Source organism: Geotrypetes seraphini, chromosome 17 (assembly GCF_902459505.1).
Source record: "Geotrypetes seraphini chromosome 17, aGeoSer1.1, whole genome shotgun sequence".
NCBI lineage: Eukaryota > Metazoa > Chordata > Amphibia > Gymnophiona > Dermophiidae > Geotrypetes > Geotrypetes seraphini.
In genome coordinates, this window is record NC_047100.1 from 25498700 (window position 1) to 25525907 (window position 27208).

General features: G+C 43.8%; 1 protein-coding gene across 10 annotated transcripts in view; it reads right to left on the minus strand.

The window, feature by feature from the left end:
• FRMD4B (FERM domain containing 4B) overlaps positions 1-27208 on the minus strand; it is a 451582-nt gene that overhangs the window by 118556 nt on the left and 305818 nt on the right. For 9 of the 10 annotated variants that reach the window (XM_033926696.1, XM_033926695.1, XM_033926694.1 and 6 more), the window contains 3 exons: positions 15754-15819; positions 14263-14357; positions 2400-2492 (listed from right to left, as the gene is read on the minus strand). In XM_033926696.1, coding sequence (XP_033782587.1) covers positions 2400-2492; positions 14263-14357; positions 15754-15819 — 254 coding nt within the window. The remainder of the gene's footprint in view (positions 1-2399; positions 2493-14262; positions 14358-15753; positions 15820-27208) is intronic. The other variant, XM_033926692.1, reaches the window with a different exon arrangement.

The following is a 27208-nucleotide window of genomic DNA, read 5'->3' on the forward strand; positions in this document are numbered from 1 at the left end:
TAAGGCAATCAAGCCACTGTGACATCACTTTTGAGGTTGGCTCATAGGCACTGGTGGAATGAGGCATTATGACATCACAATACCAACTTGGGTTACCACAGACAAACTCGCACTCTGAGGGGAAGTTATCAAACCTGGGCTACCATTAGGACTTGCTAGTTCCTGTTTTAGCACAGATCCCATTTTATGCAATGAGTACTAGTTACCGTGTGTCCCCCCCAAAATAAGACAGTGTCATATTAATTTTGGGTCCAAAAAATGCATTAGGGCTTATTTTCGTGGATGTCTTATTTTTTTTCATGTACAATCATCTCTTCTTTCCTCTCCTCCACCCCAATTCCTCCTCTTTCTTTTTTTCCCTCTCCTCCCCCATGTGCAGCATCTTTCTATCCCTACCTCCCTCCCATCCCAAACCGTACCTCTGAGACCTCCAAGAAACAGCAGCGGCGGCAGCGCTCTGAACGGCCTGCTTCATGGCCTTCTCCGCCGGGTCTTTCCCTCTGCCGCGTCACTTATGATGTCATCAGTGACGCAGCAGAGGGAAGGCCCCGGTGGGGAAGGCTGCGAAGCACCCTGTTCAGAGTACTGCCGCCACCGTTGTTTCTGAAGGCCTCGGAGCGGAGGTATATTGGTCTTACAGTGGAAGGGTTGGTGGGGTTCTACTGCCCAGGAGGACACGAGAGGCATAGAAAGATGCTGCACATGGGAGGGGGGGAGAAAGCGCTGCTGCCAGTGAATCGGGTAGCACTAGTGTCAAGGATGGAGTCAGGGAGTGTCGGGGAGATTCGGGAGGGAGTCGATCTTACTTAGGGCTTATTTATGGGGAAACACGGGCCTAATAGCCGAGTTAATAGTTCAACTAAACATGCCCCTCTAGACATGTCATGCTCTTTTATTGCACTTCAAGTCAGCACAAGTTTGGGTTTTACTCCTATTCTGAAGCAACCAAGACAACTCCTGATGATTCAGCATCTTCAAAGTGTAGTCAAGCACTACTTTATACCATGTGCAAATCCATCTGTGTTTGTGAAATAGTTGCTTGGATACAATGCTATTTGTTCCCATAAAACAATGGTAGTATTAGAGTCTTCAAAAAATAACCCAAAAAGAAAACAACCAACCTTGTCCATTTCTTGGCTCTATTGATGCCTCTTTTACAAGTGGTTTGATTTCTTTTACTGCATCAAGATTTACAAAGACTAGGGGACACTCAGTGAAGTTAGAGTAATACTTTTAAAACCAATAGGAGGAAATATTTTATCACTCGGAGAATAGTTAAGCTCAGGAACATGTTGCCAGAGGATGTGGTAAGAGCGCTTAATGTGTGTCCCCATGATAGTGTCCTGGAGAAAGGGGCTTTGCTTTTCTCCAGCGCACAATTAGCTTAACTGTTTGTTAAGATCAGAGCCTGTGAATTGGGACACTTTATAAAGTTATAAACATTTGCACGGATAGTGCTTTTGGGAATTGTTTGGGCTTTGGACAAATTTGGCCATAAAGGGGATTTTTGACTTCCTCCAATAAGTCCATCAAGCATGCTGAATATTTTCACAGATTATTGGAGGCCGTTAAGCGTCCAGCCCAGGTTGCTGTGTTAAAGTGTGTGCAACTCATATTAGAGGGCTGGATCCAACCAGTAGGTGGAACCAGTTTGCAGATCAAACTGCTAAAAACAGCAGCCCGTGGTGAACTAACTCTAATTTATGCCCCATGCTGCCCCCCCCCCGCCCCTAAAAATGGCTGCGCTGGAACAATTAAAAGAACATTTCACCTGAGCTTGCAGGGGTCTAGGCTGGATGGGGAGCGGCCCCTACAGCGTAGGGTTACCGGACATATGGATTTCCTCAAACATGTACTCCCTTGTGAGGACATGTCCGTGGGTCCGGATGGCTTTTCAAAACCCAGCACTTTGTCCGGGTTTTGAAAAGCTTTCTTTCGCGCAGTAGAGCAGGGCTGCCCAAGTCCGGTTCTCGAGATCTACTGGCAGGCCAGGTTTTCAGGATATCCACAAGGAACATGCGCGAGAGAGATTTGCATCCCAAGAAGGCAGAGCAGAGATTCAAGACAAGGTTGGACCAGTTCCTGCTGAACCAGAACGAACGCAGGTAGGGCTGGTCTCGGTTGGGGCATAGGTCTTTGACCTGGGGGGCCGCCGCGTGAGCGGACTGCTGGGCGCAATGGACCATTGGTGTGACCCAGCAGCGGCAATTCTTATGTTCTAATAAGTGCGCGCTAAACGCTAACACTTGCATGTTAATCTATGGATGCATTAGCATTTAACGTGTTCTAATTTGATTCGCGCGCTCTAAATCGGTTAGCACACCTTAGTGTAAGAGGGCCTAAGTCTAACAACTAAATAATCATCGTATTTTTGAAACGGCATGAAAAGGAGAACTTACCGAACCACAAAGAACAACATCACAGGACCAGGTTTCTTGGGCAGATCGTGATCCAAAACTCGGTGATCGAGCTGCAGCCAGACATTCTGACCCCTGCAGGGAGGAAGAGGAAGAACTGCAAGGTTTCTCTTTATTCAGATTTAGTATTACTACTAATCGTTTCTAGCGTTACTAGACGTACTCAGCGCTGTACATCAAAAACATAGAAGAGACAGTTCCCGCTCAAAAGAGCTTACAAACCAGTCAGGACAGACAAAGTGGACAAGAAGGTGCATTAATACACAGTGCTCATGGGGGAACAGCTGCATTATGATGTCATCAAGAATTATGGGTATGACTCAGACGCATTGTGATGTCACTGAGCGTTCAGACAGCTTCTACTACTAATCATTTCTATAGCGCGACTAGACATACCCAGCACTGTACATCAAAACACAGAAGAGACAGTCCCCACACAAAAGAGCTTACAATCTAAACAAGACAGACAAAGTGGACAAGAAGGTAACATAGTAACATAGTAACATAGTAGATGACGGCAGATAAAGACCCGAATGGTCCATCCAGTCTGCCCAACCTGATTCAATTTAAAATTTTTTTTTTTTTTTTTTTTTCTTCTTAGCTATTTCTGGGCGAGAATCCAAAGCTTTACCCGGTACTGTGCTTGGGTTCCAACTGCCGAAATCTCTGTTAAGACTTACTCCAGCCCATCTACACCCTCCCAGCCATTGAAGCCCTCCCCTGCCCATCCTCCTCCAAACGGCCATACACAGACACAGACCGTACAAGTCTGCCCAGTAACTGGCCTAGTTCAATCTTTAATATTATTTTCTGATTCTAAATCTTCTGTGTTCATCCCACGCTTCTTTGAACTCAGTCACAGTTTTACTCTCCACCACCTCTCTCGGGAGCGCATTCCAGGCATCCACCACCCTCTCCATAAAGTAGAATTTCCTAACATTGCCCCTGAATCTACCACCCCTCAACCTCAAATTATGTCCTCTGGTTTTACCATTTTCCTTTCTCTGGAAAAGATTTTGTTCTACGTTAATACCCTTTAAGTATTTGAACGTCTGAATCATATCTCCCCTGTCTCTCCTTTCCTCTAGGGTATACATATTCAGGGCTTCCAGTCTCTCCTCATATGTCTTCTGGTGCAAGCCTCCTATCATTTTCGTCGCCCTCCTCTGGACCGCCTCAAGTCTTCTTACGTCTTTCGCCAGATACGGTCTCCAAAACTGAACACAATACTCCAAGTGGGGCCTCACCAATGACCTGTACAGGGGCATCAACACCTTATTTCTTCTACTGACTACGCCTCTCTTTATACAGCCCAGAATCCTTCTGGCAGCAGCCACTGCCTTGTCACACTGTTTTTTCGCCTTTAGATCTTCGGACACTATCACCCCAAGGTCCCTCTCCCCGTCCGTGCATATCAGCTTCTCTCCTCCCAGCATATACGGTTCCTTCCTATTATTAATCCCCAAATGCATTACTCTGCATTTCTTTGCATTGAATTTTAGTTGCCAGGCATTAGACCATTCCTCTAACTTTTGCAGATCCTTTTTCATATTTTCCACTCCCTCTTCGGTGTCTACTCTGTTACAAATCTTGGTATCATCTGCAAAAAGGCACACTTTTCCTTCTAACCCTTCAGCAATGTCACTTACATACATATTGAACAGGATTGGCCCCAGCACCGAACCCTGAGGGACTCCACTAGTCACCTTTCCTTCCTTCGAGCGACTTCCATTAACCACCACCCTCTGGCGTCTGTCCGACAGCCAGTTTCTGACCCAGTTCACCACTTTGGGTCCTAACTTCAGCCCTTCAAGTTTGTTCAACAGCCTCCTATGAGGAACTGTATCAAAGGCTTTGCTGAAATCCAAATAAATTACATCTAGCATATGTCCTCGATCCAGCTCTCTGGTCACCCAATCAAAAAATTCAATCAGGTTCGTTTGGCACGATTTACCTTTTGTAAAGCCATGTTGCCTCGGATCCTGTAACCCATTAGATTCAAGGAAATACACTATCCTTTCTTTCAGCAACACTTCCATTATTTTTCCAACAACTGAAGTGAGGCTCACCGGCCTGTAGTTTCCTGCTTCATCCCTGTGACCACTTTTATGAATAGGGACCACATCCGCTCTCCTCCAATCCCCAGGAATCACTCCCGTCTCCAGAGATTTGTTGAACAAGTCTTTAATAGGACTCGCCAGAACCTCTCTGAGTTCCCTTAGTATCCTGGGATGGATCCCGTCTGGTCCCATCGCTTTGTCCACCTTCAGTTTTTCAAGTTGCTCATAAACACCCTCCTCCGTGAACGGCGCAGAATCTACTCCATTTTCTCGTGTAACTTTGCCGGACAATCTCGGTCCTTCTCCAGGATTTTCTTCTATACACAGTGCTCATGGGGGAACAGCTGCATTATGATGTCATCAAGAATTATGGGTATGACTCAGATGCATTGTGATGTCACTGAGCGTTCAGACAGCTTCTACTACTAATCATTTCTATAGCGCTACTAGATATACCCAGCACTGTACATCAAAACACAGAAGACACAGTCCCCGCACAAAAGAGCTTACAATCTAAACAAGATAGACAAAGTGGACAAGAAGGTGCATTAATACACAGCGCTCATCTGATCGACAAACCAAGGCAATGTACAAAACAATAAGAAAAACAGAAAATAGAAAAGCTCCAATTATGGGGCTCTAACTAAAACACATTAAGCACTTAACAGGTGGAATTAAGACTACTGCACAACCGAATCAAGGCGTTTTGAGGTAGTTTTCCCGTTTCCATGCATTATACCAAGCATTGCTGGAGTTTAAGGAATTTTTCTTTCAAGGGGTGTGGCAAAGAGTGAGCATGGGCACAAACTTTACATTAGGTAACCTTTAACCAGTGATGTTGAATGGTTCTACATCAGTGGTTCCCAGTCAGCCATAATAAATATGCATGAGAGAGATCTGCATATAACGGAGGTGCCAGGCGTGCAAATCTGCTCCATGCATATTCATTAGGGCTATCCTGAAAACCTGACTGGCTGGTGGTCCTCCAGGACAGGGTTGGGAACCACGGTTCTACATGATCAAATTTGCTAGCGTGAAAAAGATATTGGGTGGCGGCAATTTGGGCAGTCGCAAGTAGACTTCTTTTATATCCTCCACAGTCTCTTTCTACACCAGGGGTGTCAAAAGTCCTTCCTCGAGGGCCGCAATCCAGTCGGGTTTTCAGGATTTCCCCCAATGAATATGCATGAGATCTATTTGCATGCACTGCTTTCATTGTATGCTAATAGATCTCATGCATATTCATTAGGGAAATCCTGAAAACCTGACTGGATTGCGGCCCTCATGGAGCGACTTTGACACCCCTGTGCTACACTGTACAAAAATGGTACATAACTATGCACAACTTAAAGAGTTAAAATAATGCAAAACGGCAAGGACAAGTTTTCACACAAAACTGGCAGATAATGCAACATTCAAATCCTGTAATGTGATGTGATCTAAGGATGAGGTGCGGCCTAATGCTTAAAATGCTGCCTCTGGATTTATGTCTTGGAACCTGACCGAAAGATTAATCTTTGCCCCTGGCTTGGTGTAATCTCGGTGTGAGGCCAATATACCAAAGTATGTCGAACTGCATTCCAAAGTTGCAATTTCCCATACGTCAGGTTTTCTATTGGATCTTGAGAGAAACGGTGTGGCAGCTGGGCTAGACCAATCTTAAAGGTAATGTGGTCCTTTCACTAAGGTGCGGTAGCCGATTTCACGTGAGCTAAATGCTAACGCGTGACAACGCCTCCACAGGATATTATGACGTGCTGGCTCGCAGTAGCGTTTTAATGTGCGCTAAAACGGCTAGCTTGCCTTAGTAAAAGGATCCCAATATGTAGAAAAAAAAACCAAAAAAAGAATCCAAGATTAGCTTCTGAAGGGTCAAAGTTGAATGAGGTTCTTCAGACAACTTTGAAAAAGGGTTTTTAAAATATATATATATATATTTTTTTACAAAAACTAGCATGCAAAGACGTTTTTGCACACTATTTTTCTAAACTTTCATGTATAATGGGTTGCTTTGAATGCTTTTGTATTGCAACTGCTCATTATCCATTAATTTGCATCATTTTTGTGCGTAGTGAACTATATAATGTGTTTTTCTCCAAGGATGGGCCAAACTGAGCATACTCCAGATTCATACCCAGGCCCTATCAGATCAATTTTACAATCTAGGAACTTACATTTACACGCCAGGATCCTGATAAGTAGCACTAGTGCAGGGGTCTCCAAAGTACGGTACGGTGATCTGGCCTGTGGAAGAATTGTGTGGAAATGCGCCAATTGGACTAATTTTCCAATGAGAATCCGCAACCCCCCCCCCCAAACCACGGGATGTCGATAGATTTCAAATGCATTAATTAAAATTGTGTTCAAAATATATCGATACTCCATATTAGGTTAATATTATTCACAACTTTATTTCATACTGAATTGTAATTGTATACTTTGCAGTATTTCTTCGTACTTGTTCGGCCTCGATCGACAGTGTCAATTCGCAGTGTTGTAGGTAGCGCTGGCGCTGTGACAAATCTTTAAATTGAATCTGGAAGTTCATTACTAGTTCTTACGGTTAGTTGCCCATAAGAATATTTGCAGTGGTGTAGTGTAATACTCAATTTGTAATTGAATAAATTTATATTTAATGGTGCGTATTCACTTATTCACATATTTGCTTGTATGCAGTTCTCGTGATTTTAATAAATTGCAGCATTATTTATAAATGTATTCTCTTTTACAGTTTTAACATGGATGGGAAAAAGAAGACAGTTCCATCATTCACATTAACGGTTTTATTAAAATTTGTGATGAAAATATGAGAATTTGCTGGTAAGTGTTCGTCACCATTAATATATGATCATTTAATCTCATTCTAATTAGTTTATAAAATTTTCTGCTTGCAAATATCTAGATTTAGCTATCTTTTTTTTTTTTACGGCCTGCTGAAAAGTGCTGAAGTACCAAACGTGGCCCTCGTGGTGAAACGTTTGGAGACCCCTGGCCTAGTGGTAGAGCTGCTGCCCGAGTACTTCCAAGGTTGTGGGATCAAATCCCAGCACTGCTCCTTGTGACCCTGGGCAAGTCACTTAAGGGCAAATTCTATAAGAAGCGCCCATAAGGTAGGCGCCTAATTAGGCACTGTTCAGCGCGATTCAAGTCAAATTGGGTGCTGTTTAATGAATCGCGCCGAGCGGAACCTGTTTTGGAGGCGCCCAAGAAATAGGCCAGCTCTAGGCATAACTGAAAGTCAGGTGCCTAGCTGAGCGCTTAAGCACGCTTAAGAGCAGCGATTCTGCAACAAGGCGCCACGCCCACGCCTAACGTGCATAGCGCCTATTTTTTTGAAGGCCGCCTAAATTTTTAGAGGCGCCTTGTTACAGAATCACGCTTTCTTGATAGGCGCCTATGTTTCAATCAATGCTGATTAAAAAGCTTAATCGATTTAGATAGGCACCTAATCTAGATGGGCGCCTCCGAAATAGGTGCCTAGCATTAGGCGCCGGTTACAGAATTTGGGCCTTAATCCTCCGTTGCCCTGGGTACAAAAATCAGTACAGTACCACTTTGAATGTATAACCACAAAAAGACGGTATACAAGTCCCACACTCCCTTCCCCTTATATGTGGATATCAATGCTGAGCATATGGATCTCGGAGCCAGCATTTCAAAATATGGTGACCACTGTGGGCTGATCAGGGTGTAAATATCAATGTTTTCTGGTTTAACATTTGACTAAGCTTATCTTACAAAAAAAAAATTAATAATAATAATAGGTGTATTTATTGAAACAAACCACCTATTGTCTTTGATTCTTTCCCAAGAGTGACTGACAGGAAATGGGTTTTGAAAGGAAGCAGATTAAAACCATTACATAATGCACTGGAGCACCCTCGTATTATGTAAGTACACACGTTACATCGTATCCAAAGGGCACCAAGCAGTCTACATCTATTTAGTAAAACCTGATGAGAAACAAGAAAGAGAGTGCTGTGATGGTAGTTAAACATACAGAATCTAATATAATAAAGCCCTAAGCGCGCATGCGCACTCCCACCTGCGTGCTCCCGTTTTCCGTGCACTGTAGGGACCTGCAGGTAGGAGTGCGCATGTGCGCGGTGGCGCGGAGCCTGTCTGCCGCGGTGGCTCTTGCCGTCTGAAGGATGTGAACTGGCCAGGGCGACGTCAGCGGGGGCCGGACCGGAGCTGGAAGGGAGAGGAGTTGCTATCCTCCCTCCTCCTCTCTCCCAATGGACTTTAATTCCTGCCTCCCAGGCTTCTCCTCCTGCTCTGGTTGGGCCCGTGTACAAAACCCAAAAACCCACTGAGCTTGCTTCGGGTCCGGCAAGGGCTGCGGGTCCTGAAACCTTCCGATTCAAGCAGCGTCTGCAGCACTCTACACACGCTGCTTCGGGGCCTTCTACTGCCCTGATTTGCTGGGCAGTAGAAAGCTCCGAAGCAGCAGTGTGTAGAGTGCTGCAGACGCTGCTGGAATCGGAAGGTTTGTCGGGACCACGGGAAGGGAAGGGGGGGGTGGTAAGGGACTAAGTGAGCCGGCCAGACCGCGGGAAGGGAAAGGGGGAGGGGGAGGGGAAACGCTGCTGCTGCACAGGGAAATGGTGTGGGGGGAGGGAAATGGAGGGAGAGGGAATGCTGCTGTGGCTGCTGCACAGGAAAGTGGTAGGAGAGAAATGCTGCTGCATAGGAGGCAGGGGGAGAGACAGATAGATAGAAGGAAAAGAAGAAAGACACAGGGGCAGGGAGAGACACAGAAAGACAGACAGACAAAGGGGGCCAGGGAGAGAGACAGGCAGCGGGAGGGAGAGAGAGACAGAAATAAAGACACAAAGACATATATTCTAGCACCCGTTAATGTAACGGGCTAAAATACTAGTTGATAATAAAATTGTTTCTCTTGTTTGTGTGTGTGTCATTTACAGAAACACACGAAGCACCGTTTTCTTATTTTAGCATCCACTACATCGCACTATTTTGGCGTGAAACGGAAACAGTTAAAAATGACATAAAGTATTTCTTTAAAACAGGACACCTGAGAAAGAGTGGTGGGAAGAAGAATCTGACTTAATACAGGATCCCAGCAGGCAGCTTTCACTAAATAACAACAACTTTATTTTGTATACCGCAATACCACAAGCAGTTCAGAGCGGTTTACAGAGGAAGAGACTGTACATAGACAGCAATGTTCCAGAAAAGATTGTCAAGTACATTGGTAACAAATTTCAATTACGTTAGTAGGCCATAGAGGGACTAAGGCTCATGCTCTTTATAGAAACGTATTCCCCCTCTTTCACTAAGGTGCGCTAACCGATTCACGCGTGCTGAACGCCAACGCGTCCAGACTAACATGTACGCGTTAGCGTTTAGCGCACCTTAGTAACAGAGGGCCATTGTGTTAACAGTTTTATGAAATGTACTGCGCTCTGTCGAATTATCAGTCGAGAGGTAGGGCATGTGAACGGAAGAGTGGTCCTTTTATTTCTGAGATCTCACATTCGCTTGGCAAATTAAAAACCACATGACCTAAAGCTAAAATTAATCACACACATTATCGCATTGGCAAGCTCTAACACTATTAATACAGTAGAGTACAATATCAAAGTCTCCTTTCCAGCTACAAGCTGAATGGTTCTCTGTGGATTACTCCTTAAACATTGTTGTGCTATGCACTAAAACTTGAAAAATATATAGGCTACTGCAGAATCACAAATCCAACATCTCACTCAATAAGATTCCTTGAGTAATTTATAGTGATCAAGTGTCCACAGTTATACCCCCAATAGAACACGTCTCGGCGTATAATTATCATCAGTCCGCTGGTTTATTAATTACTCTGTTTACTCTAATTTCATTCTTATTTTTTCTATCATTTGATCATATTATACTGTACGTTGAGATTATTAAACTTGAATAATCTTCCTATATCAATATTGTGATAGTACTTAGCTCAGGTATAGGTAAACTACCCGACCATCCCCAACAGAAGATCTCCGTTTCGCTCTCTTTATATTATAGTAGAGCTTCCTCAGGAACAGTATAAGTATTTTTATCTGCACGGTTTGTGCGTGCTGGACCCTTGATAATAATCTCAACGTACAGTATAATATGATCAAATGATAGAAAAAATAAGAATGAAATTAGAGTAAACAGAGTAATTAATAAACCAGTGGACCGATGATAGTTCACAAGACGTGTTCTAGTGGCGGTATAACTGTGAACACTTGAGATCCACTATAAATTACTCAAGGAATCTTATTGAGTGAGATGTTGGATTTGTGATTCTGCAGATAAGAACTGCCATCACCGGATCAGACCCTGGGTCCATCAAGTCCGGAGATCCGCTCACGCGGAGGCCCAGCCAGGTGCGACATGGCAAAAACTTAAGTCACCGGTATCCCTCTATTTGCCTTCCGAGGAGATGTGCATCTAACTTGCCCTTAAATCCTAGAATGGTGGGTTCCGCAGCAATCTCCAGCGTGAGAGCGTTCCAGGTGTCCACCACCCGCTGTGTGAAGCAGAACTTCCTGGCATTTGTACTGGGCTTGTCCCCCCTCAGCTTCAGTCCATGACCTCTTGTCCTAGTCACATTTGAATACAACAAAAGATAGCCAGCCGTCCCAGGAAATTTTAACAAAAAGTTTTATGTCAAATACAGTGGCATCAGAGAAGACCATATGGACTTTCATTTAAGAAAATTCTTAGAGAGATGTTTTTTGTTTCTTCCTAAAACTTATATAACTAGATCTGACATGTGGAAGAGCGTTCCAGCAGATTGCCGCTCGACAGAAACGTTGGAACATGAATTCTCCCAAGTCTCGGATTCTATAAACGGTAACAGCCGCCAATCGCGCGTCAATCATGAGACTGTGCCGTTTAAAAGATCTGTGGCATCAGGAAAGGTAGGCACCAGAAACGTAGGCCAGGGTTTTCAATGCCTACATTTCCGGCGCCTGCCTTTCACACGAATTGCACCTATGAAGACGCTTTACAATACCGAACGCCACTTCCAGCGTTAGCCACGCCTAAAGTGGCATTAGGCATCACAAAGTAGGCATGATGCAGGTGCCATTTTTTTAAGGCGCTGGTAAGCGCCTACATTTTTTTTTTTGTTTTAAGTCACTTTTAATTTTTTTTAATGGCGTTTTCAGCTTAAGTTAGGCACCGGTAAAAGTCTACCAGCGCTTAACTTAAGGTGCTGTTTATAGAACATGGGCCTAAGTAGTAAATTTCAAACAAATCAGATACAATATTTTATCACTCAATGTGTAATTAAAGTCTGGAATTTGTTGCAAGAGAATATGATGAAAGCAGTTAGGTAAGCAGGGTTAAAAAAAAAAAAAAAAAAAAAGTCTGGAGAAGTTCCTAAAATGCCATATATCATTACGATGGGCCTGGCATCTTGTCAGATACTTGTGACCTTTATTGGCCACTGTTGAAAACAGGATACTGGGCTTGATGGGCCTTCAGTCTGTCCCAATATGGCAATGCTTATTTACTTACGGTCTGAGACGGTGTGAACTTTTAAATGCTAGACTAGCATTATATTGATAAGTTTATTCCTTCATGTAATAGATTTATACTGCTCTGCAGTAAATACTGTTCCCAGTGAAGAGGTGCATTTTGTTTATAGTATGTACATTTTTAGTAAAATGTATTTAGTTTAAATGCACAGTAAAACATATTAGCATGCAATGGAACAAAAGAAAAACAAAATAATAAAAAAAGAGAGACATAAAACGATGAGACATTGAAAAAAAAGTCTCAAGAAAATAAACACAAAATGTTCAGCCTGCACACCCCTAATTCGCAGTGGTGATGACTGATCTGTAGAGGGAGGCCACTGATGTTATCTGCAGCCCGTGCCTCTGGCGCGGCAATCTGAGGTCGGAGAGGCGTGCAAAATTCAAGCACTTGATCAGAGAAGCTTGACTACACTGCAGAGGGGATAGATTAATCGCCGAGAGGGAAAGTGCAAAGCTGCCCCTCTCAGAAATCTGCTGTTTGGGATTTCAGTCATTCCGTGGAAGGGCTCCAGAAGCATTACGGTGTGCCAGCATCTTAAATTGAAATCTTCCAGCAAAGCTTCGGTTAACTTAATTCTGACAAATGCATCCTGTCCAACCACCACAAGGGAAAAGATGTTTTCCTGGTGCTGCATTTCAGCTGCAAATCCTCTGAAGGCCTACTTTAATAGGATTCTTGCAAAGATTTATTTTGCATTAGCAATCTTTTTTTAAAATTATTATTGTTTGACATGTTAAGTTATTACAGTTTACGTTCCTATGTTCAAATGGGTTAGCAGATATCAGGGGTGCCCACGCTTTTTTGGCTTGCGAGCTACTTTTAAAATGACCAAGTCAAAATGATCTACCAACAATAAAATTAAAAAAACAAAAACCAAATACAAAGCACACTGTACACAGAGAAAATGTTAATCATCATTTGTATTCAGGGTTTTTTTCAGAGGTCAAGGCAGATGACTTTAAAATATGCAATGTCATCTCAGTAACAACTATACAAAAATAGACAAATATACCCCCTCCCCCTTCACTTAACCGCGATAGCGTTTTTTAGCACAGGGAGCTGCGCTGAATGCCCTGTGCTGCTTTCGATGCTCATAGGCACCCTGCTGCTAAAAAACGCTATCGCGGTTTAGTAAAAAGGGGGCCATAGTGCAAAATAGACAGCAGATATAAATTCTCAAAACGAACACATTTTGATCACTAAATTGAAAATAAAATCACATTTTCCCTACCTTTTTGTCAGGTGATTTCATGAGTCTCTGGTTGCACTTCCTTCGTCTGTAAAGCCAATATTTCTTTCTTTCTTACTCTCTCCCCCTGCCCCCCTCTTTCTTTCTGCCTTTCTTTCTCTCCCCCCTGCCTCCCCCCAAGCCATCGTACAAATTTCTCCACTTCCCCGATTCTTTCCCTACCCTCACCCCCAAGCCACCACGCCGATTTCTCCCTGCTGCTTCCCCAAGCCAGGCCTGGCGCGTACAAGCGCCGGGCCCATAAGACTTCACCTCCGACGTCAATTCTAACGTCGAGGAGAAGTTCCAGACCAGCCAGGCAGCGATTGGCTGGCTCCGAACTTCCTCTCCGACGTCAGAATTGACGTCGGAGGTGAAGTCTTGCGAGTCCAGCGCTTGTACGCCCCAGGCCTGGCTTGGGGAAGCAGCAGGGAGAAAAATATTGCAAAAGCAATGCGGTTAATGCCAGCTGAACAAGTGTACCTAACTTTAAGAATATGTGTAAATATCGGCATTTATGCCAAGGCTTTGCTGTTACACTGCGTTAATTCTGAGTCCAAAATAAACTTGCCTAGGTCTGCCACTCATAGTTACATGGAATTTTAAACACTCAAGATCGATTCAGAAAGCTGCAGGTATGATGCACACCAGTGCTGGCTTCTACTGCAAGCGTAATACCATGGCATACAGAAAGTGAAAGTCAGTGCAAATTTTATGCATGTACAACTTACGTGCAAAGTGGGAAGGGGGGAGAGCCAAAGGTTTTGCGATAGTCTCGTGCATATGTTCAAACAAAAATTAACGTGTCTGTACACATTGGCGCTTTTTCTGTATACAAATAGCCTCGCAAACAAAATTTCAGGCACACAAAATATGCAGGCGCCATCAATATATATGCTATTGTCAGCAGTGAAATGAGACATCGTGGGGAAGGAGGTGGTGTGGTATCAGAGGTACACATAAATGACAAACACATTTCAGTTTCAACATCTTTGCAACAGCAATGAAAAATAAAACATTGACTTACGTATCGTCAGTGAATGTTATGCCAAAATACTCCTTTTCCTTCAGGTTGAAATGAGAAGCTACCAGGTCCAACAACTCCCGAGACAAGAGCTTGGGCTATTAAAAGAATTAGTTTACAAAGATTAGTTTAACGGCAGTGTTCAATAAAAATGGTCCCTTTCACTAATTGGTTACTTGTTATAAGGGCACTGTTTCCTAGAGAGGACTTACGAATGCTACGATTGTATGGTACAGCAAAGACTAATAATTATCAACAACAACAAAAAAACGCTGTGGGCTTCATATTAAAAAATAATCTGAGCTCATAACTTACTACGGGGTCCTTTTACTAAGGCGTGCTAATCTTTAGTATACTAAATTTGTTCCTGTGTTCAGCCAGACTTGTTTCAGTTCTTATCCTACCTCTCTGGGCCCACTCCTTGCTGTCATGTGTAAAAGCCTACGTGCTGATACAGTGATATAATAAGGGTGAGCAGTACCCGGGGCGGTGGTGCCCGTCCCTCCCCCTCTTCCCCGACCCCCCCCCTCCCACTGTGTGCACGCCCCCTTCCCTTTCCCCCTTCCTTACCTTCTCCGGCGCGAGCAGCATGCTCATGCCGGTGTCAGCTCGTCCTTTGATGTCACTTCCAGGACCCGCGCTTAGGAAGTGACGTCAGAGAGAGCACCGATGTGGGCAGCAACCTTGCACCGGGGAAGTAAAAAAAGGTACGGAGGAAGGCAAGGGGCGTGCGCACATGGCAAGGAGAGGAGGAGAGGTGCCATGCCCTTAGGAAGGCAGCGCCTGGGGCGGACGCCTCCCCCTTACTATGATACCTATGCACACATAGAGGGAAAGCAACATGCCTATAACCCCAATAATCTGTTTCAACTGAACTAGATCTGTTGAACAATTGTTCTTTGAGTGGGTCATGCCAGTGGCATAGTAAGAGGGGGGGGGGCGGACCACTCTGGGCCCCGGTACCTCTTTGCACCCACCAAACACACACACTGAGCTGGCACCCTCCCTTCCCTGCGGTCCCCTGTATCTCTTTGAATCTTTGCCAGCACGAGCAACTACTCTGGCCTGCTGCTTGCGCCAGCCTGGCTCCCTCTGAAATCACTTCTGGGTCGCAGGGCCAGGAAGTGACATCAGAGGAAAAGCCAACACCGGCACGAGCAGCAGCCTGAAGATACTTACGCTGGCGAAGATTTAAAGAGGTACATGGGTGGGAAGGGAAGGTGCGAGTGTGGTGTGGGGCTGCAAGCAGCTAGGGCGGGATAGAGACAGGACTGGGGCATAACCAGGTGGGGATGGGCGGGCCTGGGGGCAGGTCTAGGGGGTCCAGATTTTACGAACATAAAATCTGGCAACTCTAGCATTAGTTCATTGAATACACTGAAGAAAGTACAATCTTGAATAGAGTCAACAAGGGGAAGGATGTGAGGTTTTATTGAAAATCCTGTTTATCCTCAGATCTAAGGGACCTCGACCATGTGGACGGAGAACCTTTACCTGAACCAGAAGCTCCAACTTCCTGTCATCAAGGAGACACACCTGGCAGTGTCTGCCTTCGGTCATCTGCAACAGAAATGAGTGTGTCATCAGCCGAGTGGCAGGAACTATCATGTTTCACAGTTAATTCGGCAGACAGTGCACATTTGCTTGTCGTACTGGTTTTGTAATCATTAACCGCACTCAAGACTTGGCAAGTCTGTGATTCTAGCCAAGGTCAAATCTGCTTCTGCCAAAGACTTTTGGGGACAAAATACACAGAATAGAACCTTCCAAGATGGACCTCAGGCTCTTCTGCGGCCGGATTCACTAGGTGAAGAGCTCTTGTTGATTAAGTTGTGTTAATCCACATTTAACAAGGAGTTTTAAATGTAGCGGTTGGGCCTGATGTTGACAATTTCTTCTCAGTTCTCTTTTCCCCTTTCATTTCCCTCCCCACAACCAAATAATCAGTCAATATTTGTTGACGTTGACAATGAAACCCAGTCAACAGCTGTTGGACTGAGAAATTGGGAAACAGGTTCAGGCTCCAGCACCACAACTGGCATCATTTATACATGAAATCAATGGCATTATTAGGGGGGGGGAGTGGCCGGTCCGCTACAGGTGCCATGTTGGTGGGGGTGACCACACCCTTCCTCATCTCCTCCCCTCACCATGTGCACATCCCCTTCCCCTGTACCTCACTGCCATGAGCAACAACTTCAACGTGCTCCTTGTGATTGCGTCATCTCTGCCGCTGACGTCACATCCGGGTAACGCACATAAGAAGTGATGTCAGAGGGAGAGCTGACGGGGGGAGGGTGTCGCGAGAAACGCGTTGAAGTTCTTGTCACTCGAAGCAGTAAGCAACTAGAGGTACGGGGAAGGAAAGAGGTGTGCGCGACAAGGGCAGGGGGAGGGGGCGCCACCGCCCCGGATGCCTCTCACCCTCGCTCCACCACTGCATGAAATGGCCATTTATATGCGCCAATGACCTCTACCGAAATACTGACTAGTGGAAAAATATGCACCATGATTTGATGACAGTACTTTGCCATTGGAATGTGCATAGGTGACGTTTGTGCAACACGCACAAATACACTTCTCCCTCCGTATTCGGTATACGTCATGTGTCCTTCGATCCCTGGCGGCACACCCAGAATCTCGCCACGGCACATAGTTTGCGATTCACTGCTCTAACATCTAGGGGTGGCCATCAACACCGCACCATCAATGTGAGGGCATTTTCAGCCACTTGTGCTAGTATGAGCTTTTCGGGCCCAATTCTACAAACGGGGTCTGACTTGTAGGTACACCGACAAATGAGTGCAGGAGAATTGCGCTCTGACAAATACGGGCCGAAAATTGCACGTAGGGACAAGTGCGCACAGGACAATTGCGGGCCGTGAATCTGAAAGGCTTCCCAAGGGACGGGGCCTTTGTGTTTTCTTGATGTACTTCTACTGTTATTTGATATTGGTTTTTGCAATATCTTAAAAAAAAAAAACCCTTATCCTAATACTAGATAGCAAGTGAATATTTAAAGTGTAGTGGGGGTGGGATAAGGTTCCCCCACCCCCCCCTCAAAAGAGGGTTACTTCGTACCCCTCAAAAAGACAAAATCGTAGCCACTGCCGCAATTGTCAGGGCACGCTCTTGTCCCTGCGCAGAATTGTTGGGGCTCACAATTGTTCCTGCACGCAACTGTCCGAGCGCAATTGTCCTATGCTCATTTGACGGGTCACCAACTTGTAGGTACCAGTCGGTGCGGTTGTCACATCAACCGCTAGGCATCGCTTACAGAACGATACTTAGCAGCATCTAGGCATGCTTAGGTGTCACTTGGCATCCTTGTGGTAGGTGATGGAATATTAGGCCTAAGGTTGCCATATTTTCCTTTCGGAAAATCCGGACCCCTAGCCCCGCCTATTCCCACCCAAGTCTGCCCTAGCCCCGCCCCCACTGCCTGCTCTGGTCAGGCAGAGGGGGAGTCCGTACATGCGCGTACGATGTCATCGAGTGATGGCCGTGCATGTGCGGACTTCCTCCCTGCCGGGTTTTGAAAATCCGTCTGGACCCCCAGACATGTCTTCAAGAAGGAGGACTTGTCTGGGGAAATCGAGATGTTTGGTAACCCTCATTAGGCCAGCGGCATCTAACCTAGCCACCATTTATAGATCCAGGCCCTCGGGGTCTAATTAAGTTAGCAAGATTTCATCATCCTCTTTCTTAAGCAGATGATATTTTGTTTTGGTTCCTACTCTTTTAGTCTGGATTTAACTCAAAAGAAAATCATAAATTGTACGAAGATAAGAGCGCTGGACAAAATTGCTAAAATTAAACACGACTAAAACCAAAGTCCTGTGGTAAAGTAATCATCAGATGAGAACGCCAGATAAAACCTCAATAAGGCCAGACCAATCTAATCTAATCTTAGATTTAAATACCAGATCATCCCTAGAAATATAAAGCTCGACTCGGTTTGCAACAGGGAAAAATTAATTTTAAAATAGATAATTAAGAATTACATTTAAAAAAAAAATGTTGAAAACATCAGTTAAGTTTTTAATGAAATACCTGAAGAAAAAAACACATGATCTTATCTGAGAGGGGGGATCATTCCAAAGCGCAGTCAATAAAAAGGAAAAAGAATGAGCAATTTTGCTGACTGATTGTGAACCTTTAACAGAAGGAAAAGATAACCTGTGTACATGAACGGTTCTACAACCCAAAATGTTCAAAGTTTAGTCAATCGTTCTACTTAGAGAATGACATGGGGACAATTTTCCCCATCCCCGCAAGGTCTTTTTCTGTTCCTGCCCCATTCCTGCAAGCTCCGTCCTCATCATAAGTTTTCGAGGCCTGTGCGGTTAAGGCGGAGCTTACAGGAATGGGGCAGGGGCAGAGAAAAAAAACAGGGAAATTGAGTTCCTGCGGGGACGGGGAAAATTTGTTCCCGTGTCATTCTCTGGTTCTACTAAAGTTCTGGGTATCATTTTAGATTCCTCTTGGAAATGGTGCATGCTGCTGGTCTTCACACGTAACAGTTTTCCCAAAATAGCTGATCATTTAAACACCCCTATTTTGACAGGTAACCTCCAAACAAATCTTCTGAATGATCTTCATAGGGAAGCTGGCGTTAGTTCTAGCCACGTAGCGCAGGTTTAGCACGCGCTAAAATCCTGCGTGCGCTAAAAACGCTATCGCAGCTTAGTAAAAGGAGCCCGTAGCGTACTCCTCTTTCCATGGTAGCTATTAATTTCATGGCTCCCACTGATCTCAAACACAGAGCTCTAGTTTGTCATTTTAGGTGGGGGACTTTTTGTGCAATTTTTTTGGGTGTGCATTTAAAATCTCATGCCTCTTTAAGGCTCATTTCATGAAGAATACTGAAAAACCTAAACTGGTTTTCCAGTCCCATCACATCCTACCGTTTGAAGATTGTGCAGGATATGTAACTCACTCAGCTCTGGGAGAAACATCCTCTTTGTCTGCAGCTGAATATTTTTAGAGGACGCTATATTGACAAGTACAAAAAAAAAAATCTGCTGGCGTTTTTTGTAAACAGGAAACCTGAAATGTGAACTGAACTTAAAATATATTATATGTGAAGTGTGTGAAAGAATAGAAGTAAACAGCCTGTTGCCAAAAGTCATCAAAAAATTACCACATATCCTTGGAATAACTTTGAAAATGTGCCGAGTGACAGTGTGAATGTTTGAAACAAGTTTCAAGCTTCTGTAAGTGGTTGCCATGAACAGCCATTTCTTCTTCTTCTGATCCCCTGATGAAGCAAAGTGTGAAACGGGTCCCTTTGGGATCAAGACCCTTCAGTTAAGTTTAGCTATGTTGTTCTATTAATTATAATTTGTTTGGGAACTACAGTATATTGATGCAAAGAAGGTTTTTCTCTCCGACCGATGACTGAAGTTAAAGCATGTGTATTTACACCAGCCGCTAGAGGTAATCTGAGGTCTTTTTTCCTCCTTACTATAAATGTTTTAAGACAAAATTGTTTAAGTCCGTGGTTCCGAGGACCATGAGGCCAATCGGGTTTTTGGGATAACCCTAATTAATATGCATGGGCAGATATGCATGCCTGTCACCTCCATTATATGCAAATCTCTCTTATCCCGAAAACCCGACTGGCTGGTGGTCCTCCAGGACAGGGTTGGGAACCACCGATTTTAAGTCAGCAGATGTGAAATGATGTTACTGAACAATCTGTAAATGAATCATTTTTCTCCACCTTTTGTTGTTGGCTTTAGATGAGTGTGGGCGCTGGAATTTTTGTCTAGAAACATGATGGCAGATAAAGGTCAAATGGCCCATCCACTATCTCCTCCTCTCCCTAAGAGATCCCTATGCTTTCTTGAATTCAGACACAGTCTTTGTCGCCACCACCTCTACTGGGAGACTATTCCATGCATCTACTACTCTTTCTGGAAAGGAAGATTTCCTTAACTTTATCTAATGCCCTCTCACTCTGGAATTTCCTTTCAAATGAAAGAGACTTGCCTCTTCTGTATTTATTCCACATAGATATTTAAACGTCTCTATCATATCTTCCCCCTCCCACCTTTCCTCCGGAGTATACAGATTCTATACATGGCACCCAGATCTATCTGCCTACATTTGTGTGTGCTCCCAAGATGAATTTATTTATTCAGTTTTCTTTACTGTTCTCCCAGGAGAGCTCAGAACAGTTTACATGAATTTATTCAGGTACTCAAAGCATTTTTTCCTGTCTGTCCCGGTTGACTTACAATCTTCCTAATATACCTGGGGCAATGGGGGGATTAAGTGACTTGCCCAGGATCACAAAGAGCAGTGTGGAGTTGAACCCACAACCTCAGGGTGCCGAGGCTGTAGCTTTAACCACTGCACCACTCTAGCAATCAGAATGTAGTAAAAGTGAGCCAAGTCTAGGACAATCGAGCCATTGTAACATCACTGAGGTTGGCTCTTATTGGTGGAATGAGGCACTATGATGTCACAGTCCCAGCTCTGGTTATCAGAGGCTAAAACTTTTCACACTATTTAATTTTCTATACCATTCTCCTAGGTGAGCTCAGAATGGTTTACACAAATTTATTCAGGTACTGAAGCATTTTCTCCGATTGTCCCGGCAGGCTCACAATCTAACTAATATACCTGGGGCAATGGGGGGATTCAGTGACTTGCCCAGGGTCACAGAGAGCAGTGTGGGTTTGAACCCACAACCTCAGGGTGCTGAGGCTGTAGCTTTAACCACTGCCCACACTCTCCAATTTTGCCATTTCATTCTCTGTTTTCTCTGCTCATCAAATGTTATACTCCCATCATGGAGGAATTTGGCACAGCTAGAAAAGCTGCCACCTGTCAAAAGAAACATTTTTTTCATTGCAGCTCTATAAATATATATGAGCTCAGTGGTCAGTAAATCACCAATTAATCACATATTAATTGAATAATGAACTCAGAATCATCAATAATTAGATGCCAACAACCAACTGAAGTTAATTGGCACCCATTAGAATTTGCGCATGCATCTGGCTGCACGTTATTCTATAAGGCAGTGCGCCTGACTCTAATCGTGCGCATCTCAAAAGGTGGTATGGCCATAGGCGTGTCGGAGCATTTCAACAAATTATGGGGTCCTTTTACTAAGGGGTGCTAGCCGATTTAGCATGCAGGACTTGCCGCTTTCAAAAGAGCAAGGGAATAATGATCAAATGTTCTCATCCACTAGAGTAGGTCTCATTGGGTTGTTGTTTTTTACCATAAGAATTAATCATGTTATCTATTGTGTTGCTTTGCTTGCTTTCTTTTTCGTATGTTGAGCTCTAAACTGCCTAGACTAGTAGATATATGGCATATAAATATTTGCACAGCACAAAGACTATCATGGTGGCCATATTAGATGATCTCAGGATGTATTTGGATAAAGGGATCGACTGTGCTAGTGGACCTCAGGCAGCCTTTGGATTGTAGCTTTCACTAAAAAGATTGAAGGCATTAATTGACGTGGTAGTGACATGGTTTTTGACTATTTTTATGGGCGATTACAGTCAGTTATAGCAAGTGGTCAGTCGTGGGACTATGCTGTATATTGTGGAGTGCCTCAGGGGGCTTTGTTCTCTTTATTGTTTAATCTTATTTTTGGCACCAATTGTCAGTATTTTTAAGGAAGTTTATAGCTCCATTGGGTGGGGATCAGGTGACACGGTTGCTAGGTTTCAGACATGCTTGGATAAGATGGGAAAATGGATGTTCGGATGAGTTTCCGCTAAATCTTTGGAAATAGAGATGTTACATGCGTGTAGGTTTATTATTCAGAGGAATTTCCAATTCTGAAAGATCAGGATCACAGTTAGGATTTGGGGATGGAATTAGATGGTTGGTTGGCATTGTAAGTCAAGATAGCTGCAGTTGTAGAGGGTTCCCCCCCCCCTCCGATATGGCAATTGAAGAACATTCAACACATTTTCACAGAGAATGATTAGCACATTTATATTATTGTAATGTTCTTGATTTGGGCTTGCCAAAGACAAATTTATGATGACTGCAATTGGTTGAGAATACAACAGCAAGGGTTCTCATGCAAGTGGGAGTTTAGAAACCAGAGCCAGAACAGGTATTGGGCACCTAGGCAAACTTTCGCCCTTATGGTCTTCTCTCCCAAGATTTTGATAACTGAACTCAATAATCATACTCATCCCAAAACCGAAAGACATCTGGGCAGTATATAAATAAAGAATGTTATAATTGCGCAGGTAACTTTTCAGAATGCACCCGACATGCCTATGGCCCTCCCATGGCTACGCCACTTTGGGGATACGTGCTATTTGAGATAGGCACACTGACTTACGGAATAGTTTCCAAGTTTATTTTTCATTTGATATACTATCAATGATTATCTAGACGGTTTACTAACAATAAATAATAAAAACATGTAATAAAATAAAATATCCAAATACAGATAATTAAAATTTGCTAAAGTAAGGGGGTTACAGGACAGTATTGTCAATTTACAGAGTATTCGATTAGTACAAAATACGTCAGTGCGCTTAATTTTTGGCCTTAAGAACTATGATCACAATAGCCCATTTTATCAGCAATTACACTGGTTGCCTTTTGAGGCACGTATTCTTTTTAAATTTGGTTGTCTTTGTTTTAAATCTCTTTTTGGTTTGGCTCCAGGATATCTAGCCTCCCAATTTAATTTTCATACCTCATCAAAAAAACTCATAATAAGTTAATGTTTATGTATCCTTCAGTTAAGAACTATCGTTACAAGAAATTTTTGAATAGGACATTTGCCTTTCGACTAGGCAAACTGAACTCTTGGTTAAGTCCGCTTATTTGTCAAACAGATTCTTATAATGCTTTTAGAAAACTTTTAAACACACACTTGTTTGATAAAGTTTGTTAATAACTATGTCATTTTCTTCTCGTTACTTATTTTTATTAACTGAATGTACCTTTCACCGATTGTACAGTTCTTTGTTGTTAACCGCCTGAAACTTCGTGGTTGGGCAGTATACAAGAATACATTTTTTTTATTATTATTGCGCTTGAGGGGGCTGAACTGAGCATATAATTCCAAATTATGCACAACTGCAGCAAGTATTTAATGCATTAGACACTTCTGTAATTCTAGGCACCAATATATATATTGAATAGTCCCTGAGCCAAAAGTATATCTTTATGCAGTGAAGATCTGTAGATATAAACACCTCCTCCAAACAGTGGGGAATTATGTAGGTTTATCACCTGAGCCAGGCAACCATGAAATATTCATTACAGTCAGTAGGCATAAGCATTTCTGTGGGTACCCTCCTCTGCACCAGCTCGCACTGCTTGTCTAATTACGCACAGGTTGCTTCTTGCTAAAATGGCTTTAATGGCAAGAGTCCTGTGCTTGCCTTTTCAAAGCAAAAACAAGGCTTCTAATCAAAGGGTCTCCTCTGAAAGATGCATAACGAGCACCATATGTGCCACTGGGCGTTCGGTGCCAAGTCGTGCAAAAGATTAATGCTGGGGGGAGAAGCATGAATAAATTCTGGACCCAGAAGCCAACCCGGCAATTCCAAATGAAAAGGGCGACTGCGCCAGCTAACCGAGTTCATTTTTGCTCTGCTCGTCTTTGCGGTTCACAGCAGTTGCTCAAACAGTTAACAGAGCGGCACGTAGACCAAGACCTGGGTTTCAGGCGCTGCAAAATCTACACAAGAAACTGCAGGTGCACGGATCTAAACTTTAAGTTCTACACACGGAGCAGCTAAAAAAAATAATCTGCTATTTCACAACTAAACAGCAAAGGCACACAAACACAAGGAAACTGCATTTTCAGACAGAGAACACACAAAATCATCCTTAGCAAAATGGAAAAGCCCAATGGGTCATACAATATGATAGTTAGAAAGGAGACTGCAATGAAAGGCTTAATTTTTAGCTAATTTTAGACCTTTCTGCTGCCTGGCCAATTTAAGTTATTTTTCAAAGCAAAAGTCCAAATAACCAGGATGATTCCAGCTGTCACATGAGAACATCAAGAAAACGATGTCTTACCTCAAAACTGGTCCATAGCAGTTAAGAGAAATTCTGAAGAGTTAAATGCTCTTAAACAAACAATGGCAGTATATGTTATTCCCTATAAATATGAGCTCCTGGAAATGGGGGGGCAGAGCAAGCCCAGTCCCTTCCTGCTTCCACTTTATCTCAAGGAAATGACCTTTGTTGCTTTGATTACAGATTCAGAAACAAAAGCCTTTCAGTGTGAGTCAGAAGACTTGCAGCTTTTCATTTTAAAAAATTACATGGGCCTGATTTACTAAACCTTTTTTGTTCAACACTGGGAAGAAAGCTGCAGATCTATTTCATGCAACACAAGCAGTTTTAGGAAAAATGTTGTCTTTGTTCCTTAGAGAGATAATGATCATTCAGTAGAACCACGCAGAATATCAACCACAAGCCAATCAGATAACAGGAAACTTAAAATGAATCTTGCTCTACAGCTTGCATGAAGCCCTCTGTCTGAACTGCTGGAGCGATGGTTTGGTTCTTTTAACGTATGGCTTTAAAAGTGCCATGGCGTAATGAGGAACTTGACCAGAGATAAGTATAAAGAATTTCCTGTATTAAGAACATCAGAATAGCCTTACTGGGTCAGACCAAAAGGTCCATCAAGTCCATTCTCACAGCGGCCAATCCAGGTCACTAGTACCTGGCAAAAACCCAAAGAAAAACAACATTCCATGCTACCGATTCAGGGCAAGCAGTGCCTTCCCCCATGTCTTAAATAATAGACTATGGACTTTTCTTCCAAGAATTTGTCCAAACCTTTCTTAAAACCTGCTATGCTATCCACCTTTACCCCAACCTCTGGCAATGCGTTCCAGAGCTTAACTATTCTCCGAGTGAAAAATATTTCCTTCTATTGGTTTTAAAGATATTTCCCTGCAATTTCATCAAGGGTCCTCTAGTCTTCGTAATTTTTGACAGAGTAAAAAAATCTATTCACTTGTACCCATACTACTCCACTCAGGATTTTGTAGACTTCAATCCTGTATCAGCTTCACTTCCAGAACTCAACTATCTTCTCAGTTAGAAAGCAGAGCACCCCTGTCCTGGCTCCCTGAGTCAAGGCATGTCTGACCTGGCCACCCTGAGAGGGAGAACCTTGACCAGACAGCCCGTAGAGCAGCTGGTCCAATAATGCCAGGTCGATTGAGGCATTCAGTGATGTTGTCCTTGTTCTGCCTCAATTTCGAGGTTAGGTGCTACCATATTTCTAGTTTGTATCTATCAAGGGGACTCGAATGAATGTCTTCTAGGACCAGGTAAGTGTTTTTAGTCTGGGGGAAGGGGAAGGGAGGGGTGGTGGTCTAGCTGCCCTGTGCTGGGTCCCTGGTCTAGGGATGCCCTACATCAGATAATTCCAAAGGGAGTGATTAGCAGGGCCACTTGGTCCACAGGTCTTCTGAGGTGAAATGTAGCCCTTCAGAAAAAGTTCAACTGACCTAAGGGCTGCTGCATGAGCGGACTGCTGGGCATGATGGACCACTGGTCTGACCCAGCAGTGGCAAATCTTATGTTCTTAACTGCTCCCACATAGGATCTTTACTTCAGCCCTAAGCCAAAGGGAAAGCAGATAATTACATCAAAATTCATTCAGCAGGCTTACTGGGAACATTTCCCAGATCAGCAGATTTCCATGTGATTTGCCTGCCAACCGTACTATACTTTAACACTTTGGAAGTAAGGTTAGCACGGAAAAGTCAAAAGTAAATCACTGCGCTAAAGGTGACCAGAGCTTAATCAATCACCCCCTCCCCAATTTCTATATCGAGGGGCATTTTTGACATGACTTCTAAGTTCAATTTTGGACGTTTTGTGAAGTACGTCCCAAAATCGGGTGGAGAAAACAGTCATTTTCGAATTGCAAAAGTGGGTTTCCCCCCCCCCCCAAATGACCTCTCTAGATGTGTTCACCCTTGGTGCATCTATCTTTAGGCTGCTGAACGCTAAGGTAGTTATGGCCAATGCTGGAAGTGGCATTAGGCGGCCTAAAGTGCTTATGTAGATGCAATTCACTTGAAGATAGGCGCCAGAAATGTAGAAACATAGAACTAGACGGCAGATAAGGGCCATGGCCAATCCAGTCTGCCCACCCCAAAGACCCTCCCCTACCTTTCTCTGTGGATAGATCCCACGTGTCTGTCCCATTTGGCCTTAAAATCTGGCACACTGCTGGCCTCAATAACCTGTATAGGAAGACTATTCCAGCGATCAATCACCCTTTCAGTGAAAAAGAATTTCCTGGTGTCCCCGTGCAGTTTCCCACCCCTAATTTTCCACGGATGCCCCCTTGTTGCCGCTGGACCCTTGAAGAAGAAGATATCTTCTTCCACCTTGATGCGGCCTGTGAGATACTTGAATGTCTCGATCATGTCACCCCTCTCTCTGCGTTCCTCGAGTGAGTATAACTTTAATTTATCCAGCCGTTCTTCGTACGGGAGATCCTTAAGTCCCGAGACCATCCTGGTGGCCATTCTCTGGACTGACTCAAGTCTCAGCACATCCTTACGGTAATGCGGCCTCCAGAATTGCACACAGTACTCCAGGTGGAGCCTCACCATGGATCTATACAATGGCATAATGACTTCAGGCTTACGGCTGACGAAACTCCTGCATATGCAACCTATGATTTGTCTTGCCTTTGATGAAGCTTGCTCCACTTGATTGGCAGTCTTCATGTTCTCACTGACGAACCCAGGCCTACATTTCCGGGGCCTATTTTCCATGTGCGATTCTGAAATTGGTGCCGATGCGTAATATGACACGATCGATGGCCGCTTTTAAGGCGGCCACTGATACCGGTGCCAGTTCGAGAATCCGGCCCTTTGTGTGTGCATCAACATGCACCCGCTATTGACATGATGTAAAAGGGGTGCATCTTAACATGGGTACGCCGATATTAAATTAAGCC